General features: G+C 42.3%; 1 protein-coding gene across 1 annotated transcript; it reads right to left on the reverse strand.

Moving 5' to 3' along the window:
* Positions 1-2236: 2236 nt before the first annotated feature.
* Positions 2237-3233, reverse strand: LOC123746381 (shematrin-like protein 2). Its single transcript, XM_045727886.2, has 2 exons — positions 3196-3233; positions 2237-2902 (listed from the first exon to the last, which is right to left on the reverse strand). Exons 1-2 carry the CDS (start codon positions 3205-3207, stop codon positions 2321-2323), a joined length of 594 nt encoding a protein of 197 aa, XP_045583842.1. The 5' UTR covers positions 3208-3233; the 3' UTR covers positions 2237-2320.
* Between the last annotated feature and the right edge of the window lie 6257 nt (positions 3234-9490).

Raw genomic sequence — 9490 nt, forward strand, 5'->3', positions numbered from 1 at the left:
CAGCAACACACTGGCAGAGTTCTCCAGCACCACTCTGGCAGGGGTATCAAGCAACACACTGGCAGAGGTCTCCAGCAACACACTGGCAGAGGTCTCCAGCAACACACTGGCAGAGGTCTCCAGCAACACACTGGCAGGGGTCTCCAGCAACACACTGGCAGGGGTCTCCAGCAACACACTGGTAGGGGTATCAAGCAACACACTGGCAGGGGGGTCTCCAGCAACACACTGGCAGGGGTCTCCAGCAACACACTGGCAGAGGTCTCCAGCAACACACTGGCAGGGATCTCCAACAACAAACTGGCAGGGGTCTCCAGCAACACACTGACAGGGGTCTCCAGCAACACACTGGCAGAGGTCTCCAGCAACACACTGGCAGAGGTCTCCAGCAACACACTGGCAGGGGTCTCCAGCAACACACTGGCAGGGGTCTCCAGCAACACACTGGTAGGGGTATCAAGCAACACACTGGCAGGGGGGTCTCCAGCAACACACTGGCAGAGGTCTCCAGCAACACACTGGCAGAGGTCTCCAGCAACACACTGGCAGGGATCTCCAGCAACAAACTGGCAGGGGTCTCCAGCAACACACTGGCAGGGATCTCCAGCAACAAACTGGCAGGGGTCTCCAGCACCACTCTGGCAGAGGTCTCCAGCAACACACTGGCAGAGGTCTCCAGTACCACTCTGGCAGGGGTCTCCAGCAACACGCTGGCAGAGGTCTCCAGCAACACGCTGGCAGAGGTCTCCAGCAACACGCTGGCAGAGGTCTCCAGCAACACGCTGGCAGAGGTCTCCAGCAACACGCTGGCAGAGGTCTCCAGCAACACATTGGCAGGGGTCTCCAGCAACACGCTGGCAGAGGTCTCCAGCAACACACTGGCAGAGGTCTCCAGCAAAACACTGGCAGAGGTCTCCAGCAACACGCTGGCAGAGGTCTCCAGCAACACGCTGGCAGAGGTCTCCAGCAACACACTGGCAGAGGTCTCCAGCAACACACTGGCAGAGATCTCCAGCAACACACTGGCAGGGGTCTCCAGCAACACGCTGGCAGAGGTCTCCAGCACCACTCTGGCAGAGGTCTCCAGCAACACACTGGCAGGGGTCTCCAGCAACACACTGGCAGAGGTCTCCAGCAACACACTGGCAGGGGTCTCCAGCAACACACTGGCAGAGGTCTGCAGCAACACACTGGCAGGGGTCTCCAGCAACACGCTGGCAGAGGTCTCCAGCACCACTCTGGCAGAGGTCTCCAGCAACACACTGGCAGGAGTCTCCAGCAACACACTGGCAGAGGTCTCCAGCAACACACTGGCAGGGGTCTCCAGCACCACTCTGGCAGAGGTCTCCAGCACCACTCTGGCAGGGGTCTCCAGCACCACTCTGGCAGAGGTCTCCAGCAACACACTGGCAGACTTCCACTCAGGCTTATAACAAGACTTAACAGATGGACAGTACTTCCATCTCGTAACTCAACTTGGCCATCCCGGGGTACGCCGGTCCAGTCACCAATACTTCACTAAGTATTACAAACAAGTCACTGTCTACGCCGACATCGGCCACTTGTTCCCACTGGAACACGTCTCGAGTTCAGGACTGCCCTGGGTGATCTCAGTCTTGACGACCAGGATAATCGATAAATACCCACATCACTTCTGCAGACTAAAAATGTGGTTAGTAAGACTGAAACTACACAGGGATCAAATACGATCACAGCCTTCTACCGGGGAACTGAAATTGGGGTCGAGTGCGCTCCACAGATGGCGTTGACATCGTCAAGCCTTCCTTCCTAAAAGAATTGGGGGTTGGGTGCATCCTACAGTTGGCTTGACATCATAAGAACATAAGAATAAAGGTACCTGCAGAAGACCTATTGGCCCATACGAGACAGCTTCTATTTATAACAACCCAATCCAACTCATATACATGTCAAACCCACATCGTCGCACCTCCCTTCCTAAACGAATTGGGTGTGCTCCACAGATGGCGTCGTTATCGTCTCACCCAACTATTACATTTAGGTTGAAACACTGTAATAATGTCGATGAAGATGATGGATAACCAAATTTTTTTCATGAACTCCCTCATAAGTGCATTGCTGAATAATGCTTTCACATTGCTACCAATGGCATGCTTTCTCAGTGACGTTAGTTGATTTTCAATTGTAAAGAAATAACACAATATTTATTGGTACCTTGTATATACACTCTGAAGAGGAATAATAAAAATCATAGGGAGATGTTTCAGATCTATATTTTTTGTTTAATTTTTTTTTTATTTAAAGTAAGGAAATGGGTCAGTCAGTTGACAACAGTAAAAGTTTAGCCATAGTACCCATAGCCTCCATAGCCTCCATAGCCTCCGTATCCTCCATAACCCCCATATCCACCATAGCCTCTTCCGAAACCTCCGAAGCCACCAAAGCCGCCTAGGTAACCAGGCTTAGCTTCAGGCTGAGCAGCAGGCGTAGCTTTAGGGTCAGCAGCAGGCTTAGCTTCAGGCTTAGCAGCAGGCTTAGCTTCAGGCTTAGCAGCAGGCTCAGCGCTCCTCTTTCCACGGTAGAAGCCTCCGTATCCTCCATATCCTCCATATCCTCCGTATCCTCCATATCCTCCATATCCTCCGTATCCTCCATATCCTAACCCAAAGCCTCGACCGAAACCTCCAAAGCCACCGAAGCCACCTAGGTAACCAGGATTAGCTTCAGGCTCAGCGCTCCTCTTTCCACGATAGAAGCCTCCGTATCCTCCATATCCTCCGTATCCTCCATATCCTCCGTATCCTAACCCAAAGCCTCGACCGAAACCTCCAAAGCCTCCGAAGCCACCAAGGTACCCGGGCTCAGCCTCTGGGGCAGCGCTTGTGTCCACCAAGCAGAAGGCGGCCAGGGCGGCAACAATGACCTGTTAAGTAAACACACAATTTTAACTTACTTTTATTTGCTTATTTTTCAATGAAAGTACTAAAATATGCCGGTAAAGATTGCATAGATATTTAAGCAATAATTTAATCAGTTGCATGCAAGAAAATATGACCTATAATGGTTTTAAATACATACTACTAACATGTAAAAGTTCCTAAATTAGCAGGTATAATTATAAACAAGTATTAAATAGTAGATCTGTCCAAAAAAATGTAAAGCAAAGAAACGCAAAATTACTGTTAATATCAAGCTAGAGCCAGAAGGAGTACTAACCAGGGTCTTCATGGCTCAGGAGTGTCAGTGTTGACTGTGGCAGCTGGAGGCAGCGTGGCCTTATATACCACACAGGGGCGGGGCCACCCAAACCCTCTCAGTGTTCTTCTATATTCAAGGTCACTAGGAACTCTTTATGCTCTCCACACGTGAACCTTGGCAAGTTGTATATATAGTGTGTTAAGAAAGATGAATTTTTTTGTATTTATTGACTTATTAAAACATATAGTGTATTAATTATATAGATCCCTAGAAAATGGACAGTTAGAATTCCTTCATATTGAAATTATTTACCATCAAACAAAATATCTCAGAAATTTTTCTGGGATATTTTCTGTTATTTGTTATTGTGCTTCTATTTATTTATTCACTCTGTCATAGTACTTCTGTTGTTTACCATATATATATATATATATATATATATATATATATATATATATATATATATATATATATATATATATATATATATTATATATATATATATATATATATATATATATATATATATATATATATATATGTCGTACCTAGTAGCCAGAACGCACTTCTCAGCCTACTATGCAAGGCCCGATTTGCCTAATAAGCCAAGTTTTCCTGAATTAATATATTTTCTCTATTTTTTTTCTTATGAAATGATATAGCTACCCATTTCATTATGTATGAGGTCAATTTTTTTTTATTGGAGTTAAAATTAACGTAGATATATGACCGAACCTAACCACCCCTACCTAACCTAACCTAACCTATCTTTATATATATATATATATATATATATATATATATATATATATATATATATATATATATATATATATATATATATATATATATATATATATATATATGTCGTACCTAGTAGCCAGAACGCACTTCTCAGCCTACTATGCAAGGCCCGATTTGCCTAATAAGCCAAGTTTTTCTGAATTAATATATTTTCTCTATTTTTTTTCTTATGAAATGATAAAGCTACCCATTTCATTATGTATGAGGTCAATTTTTTTTATTGGAGTTAAAATTAACGGAGATATATGACCGAACCTAACCACCCCTACCTAACCTAACCTAACCTATCTTTATAGGTTAGGTTAGGTTAGGTAACCGAAAAAGTTAGGTTAGGTAGTCGAAAAACAATTAATTCATGAAAACTTGGCTTATTAGGCAAATCGGGCCTTGCATAGTAGGCTAAGAAGTGCGTTCTGGCTACTAGGTACGACATATATATATATATATATATATATATATATATATATATATATATATATATATATATATATATATATATAAATATATATATATATATATATATATATATATATATATATATATATATATATATATATATATATATATATATGTTTTTTGTCTGTCTGCCTATCCAAAGTTGGAAGCCACACGCTTGTTGCTAGCCTCACCCAAATTTCCAGAGGGGAATGGTCTGTGATACAATTTTGTCTTGGGGTAAAAGGAAGAATAATAGTAGAAGGAAAACAGAAAAAGAAAACAACACAGAAATCATCGATGTTGTTTGTTAAACAAACAACACAGAAATCGTCGATTTTGTTTGTTAAACAAACAACACAGAAATCGTCGATAGATACAGCGATAGCAGGCAGCTCGACATCTGCGAGGCACTACACATCAAAAAGTTAACACTAGCAATCAACAGCTAATTAATCCACAACTATATTCTACCCACTTCAAGACTCCGTACCAATATAGAAGTATCAAGAGGAAGTATAGGCCAATAGTCCCTTTCCAGTTATTTCCATTCTTCCCTTTCACTTATCCAATTTATACCCATTGCACCGTGTTCTGTCTTGTCTTGGTCAAAAGTTTGTTCACCTCATCCAAAACTGTTTCAAAATATCACTTCACCCAAATGCGAGTATATAAGACAACCTGTTTAGCGTTAGAATTAGTAAAACTCTGTTAAGTGTTTTCAGGTTACAGGTGTGTGTGTGTGTGTAAACTAAAGTCTTTGAAAATCTAATACGAAATTACAAAACGCGTTCAAACGTCGCGTCAGACTAGAAATAAAAATGAATTTTGGAGAATTGATTTTTCAATTACCATCGACAGTAAAAACAAACATAAGAAATATTGAAAAAATTCATTAGAATTATTAATCTTACTTTTTCGATCATAAATAACAACATATATATATATATATATATATATATATATATATATATATATATATATATATATATATATATATATATATATATATATATATATATATATATATATATATATATATATATATATATATATATTATATATAACTCAAAACTCACATACTGCCAGGAGCACTCTGCAACTGGTGTACAGGACACCTTAACCACTCGACCATCACGACCGGACAAAAGATGGTGGTGGCATTTGAAGGCATATGTCTTTAAATGCCCACTTGGGGACTGTGAGCCCCAAAGAACTCAATATATAGGCAAGACAACAACGTCTCTTTCCAGGCGATTAACAATGCATAAACAACAGGGCTCCATAAAGGAACATATAATCTCCTCTCACAACCAGACCATTACCAGAGAAATCTTAACAAACAACACAGAAATCATCGATAGATACAGGGATAGCAGGCGGCTCGACATCTGCGAGGCACTACACATCAAAAAGTCAACACCAGCAATCAACAGTTATATTCTACCCACTTCAAGACTCCGAACCAATATAGAAGCATCAAGAGGAAGTATGGGTCAATAGGCCCTCTGCAGTTACTTCCATTCTTATGCTCTCATATCCAATTAATACTCATAGTTTCGTGTTCTGTCTTGTGTTTGTCACAAGTTTGTTGACCTCATCCAAAACTGTTGCACCATATCACCTCATCCAAATGCGAGTATAAGTATGACGGATTAGCATGTTTACAGGTTATAGTTGTGTGTGTAAACTAAGTCTTTGAAAATGTAATAAGTTATTACGAAACGCGTTCAAGCCTCGCGTCAGACTAGAAATAAAAAGGAGTTTTTGAGAATTGATTTTTCAGTTATCATCGACAGTGAAAAGAAACATAAGAAATATTGAAAAAATTTGTGTTAGAATGATTAATCTTACATTTTCGGTCATATTTAACAACACACACATACACACACACACACACACACACATTCTTGTGGGTTCCTTGACATGCTGGCTCAGAAAATTCCTTGTTGCCACTTCTAAACTCTTGGAAGTGGCAACAAGGAATTTTCTGAGCCAGCATGTCAAGGAACCCACAAGAATGAGAGGCAATGATGAACCAGCTAGACTCGACTTAATATTCACCCTGAATGAGTCAGAAATAAGGGAAGTCAAAGTTGAAGCCCCCATAGGAATGAGTGACTACAGTGTACTGACCTTTGAGTACTTGGTGGAGGTAGGGATAACCTATCCAAGGATGGGAGTGGAGGGGAAAAGACTGAATTACCGAAGAGGAAAATATGACGAGATGAGGAACTTCCTAATGGGAATACCATGGGAAACAGAACTTAGAGACAAGAATGTGCAGGTCATGATGGATATTGTCACCCAAAAGTGCCAGGAAGCTGCAGACAGGTTTATCCCCGTCCAAAAGGAGAAAAACGAAAAACAACAGAAAAACCCATGGTTCAACCAGGAATGTAAGGTAGCGAAACAACTGAGTAAAAGAACATGGAGAAACTACAGAAATAACAGAACACCAGAGAGCAGGGAGAGGTACCAGAGGGCCAGAAATGAGTACATCAGAGTGAGGAGGGAAGCAGAGAGACAGTTTGAAAATGACATCGCGAGTAAAGCCAAGACCCAACCAAAGCTGCTCCACAGCCATATCAGGAGGAAAACAGCAGTGAAGGAACAAGTGATGAAGCTGCGGAAAGGGGAGAACAGATACACAGAGAATGACAAGGAGGTGTGTGAAGAACTCAACAAGAGATTCCAGGAGGTCTTCACAATAGAACAAGGAGAAGCCCCTGCACTAAATGAGGAGGCGGCAACCTTGGAAACCTTGGAGGAATTTGACCTCACCAGTGATGAGGTCAAAAGGTGCCTGCTGGAGCTAGATGTGACAAAGGCTGTTGGGCCTGATAGAATCTCACCATGGATACTAAAGGAAGGTGCAGAAGCACTAAGTGTGCCACTCTCTATGGTGTATAACAGGTCACTGGAAACAGGAGACTTACCAGAAAGTTGGAAGACAGCTAACGTGGTCCCAATATACAAAAAGGGTGACAGGCAAGAGGCACTGAATTACAGGCCAGTTTCCTTAACTTGTATACCATGCAAGGTGCTAGAGAAGATCGTGAGGAAAAGGCTCGTAGAGCATCTGGAGGGAAATAACTTTGTAACGCACCACCAACATGGGTTCAGAGATGGTAAATCGTGCCTCACAGGTTTAATAGAATTTTATGACCAGGCAACGAAAATTAGGCAGGAAAGAGAAGGGTGGGCCGACTGCATTTTCCTGGATTGCCAAAAAGCCTTCGACACAGTACCCCATAAAAGGCTGTTAAAAAAGTTGGAGCAACAGGCAGGAGTAAAAGGGAAGGTGCTCCAGTGGATAAGGGAGTACTTAAGCAACAGGAAACAGCGAGTAACGGTGAGGGGGAAGACATCAGAGTGGCGAGATGTCACCAGCGGAGTCCCACAGGGCTCAGTACTTGGACCCATCCTGTTTCTAATATATGTGAACGATCTTCCAGAGGGTATAGACTCATTCCTCTCGATGTTTGCTGATGATGCAAAAATTATGAGAAGAATCAAGACGGATGAAGATAGACAGAGACTACAGGATGATCTGGATAAACTGGAGGAATGGTCTAGAAAATGGCTGCTGAAGTTCAACTCTGGAAAGTGTAAGGTGATGAAATTAGGCGAAGGGAGCAGGAGGCTGAACACAAGGTATCATCTGGGAGGGGAAATCCTGCAAGAATCAAATAGAGAGAAGGATCTGGGGGTTGATATCACACCGAACCTGTCCCCAGAGGCCCACATCAAAAGAATATCATCAGCGGCATATGCTAGACTGGCCAACATAAGAACTGCCTTCAGAAACTTGTGTAAGGAATCTTTCAGAACCCTGTATACCACTTATGTAAGACCAATCCTGGAGTATGCAGCTCCAGCCTGGAGTCCATACCTAGTTAAACACAAGACAAAGTTAGAGAAGATTCAGCGGTATGCCACCAGGCTCGTCCCGGAACTGAGAGGATTGAGCTACGAGGAAAGGCTAAAGGAGCTGAACCTCACATCCCTGGAAAACAGAAGAGTAAGGGGAGACATGATAACCACCTACAAAATTCTCAGGGGAATTGACAGGGTGGACAAAGACAAACTCTTCAGCACGGGTGGGACACGAACAAGGGGACACAGGTGGAAACTTAGTACCCAGATGAGCCACAGAGACGTTAGAAAGAATTTTTTCAGTGTCAGAGTAGTTAATAAATGGAATGCACTAGGAAGTGATGTGGTGGAGGCTGACTCCATACACAGTTTCAAATGTAGGTATGATAGAGCCCAGTAGACTCAGGAATCTGTACACCAGTTGATTGACAGTTGAGAGGCGGGACCAAAGAGCCAAAGCTCAACCCCCGCAAGCACAATTAGGTGAGTACAATTAGGTGAGTACACACACACACACACACACACACACACACACACACACACACACACACACACACACACACACACACACACACACACACACACACACACACACACACACATACACACACACACACACACACACACACACACACATATAGATATATATATATATATATATATATATATATATATATATATATATATATATATATATATATATATATATATATATATATATATATTGATGTTTACTGGCAGCAGGTTTTCATTTATATATGTTTCATTGAATATGACTGCATATTCTGTAATAATTATTTTCTTGTTTAGGGAAAGAAGAGGGCTTCTATCCCTCTGATTAGTGCTATTGCATTGTGATTTAATTGGAAGAGGATTTCTCCAAAAGTCATCTTCGTTCGAGGTGAAGAAAAATAAATAAATAAGTGTAGAATGTATTACACTTATTATAACTTTACACAACGTTTCGAACCTTCAGGGGGGTTAAGAAACCTTTATGGGGGGTGGGGGGGGCTGACTGAACAGCGCGCGGGACTCGTAATCCTGTGGCCCCGGTTCGATTCCCGGACTAGGCAGAGACAAATGGGCAAAGTTTCTTTCATCCTGATGCCCCTGTTACCTAGCAGTAAATAGTTACCTGGGAGATAGATAGCTGTCACGGGCAGCTTCCTTGGTGTGTGTGTGGTGGGGGGGGGGG

Source organism: Procambarus clarkii, chromosome 80, assembly GCF_040958095.1.
Source record: "Procambarus clarkii isolate CNS0578487 chromosome 80, FALCON_Pclarkii_2.0, whole genome shotgun sequence".
NCBI lineage: Eukaryota > Metazoa > Arthropoda > Malacostraca > Decapoda > Cambaridae > Procambarus > Procambarus clarkii.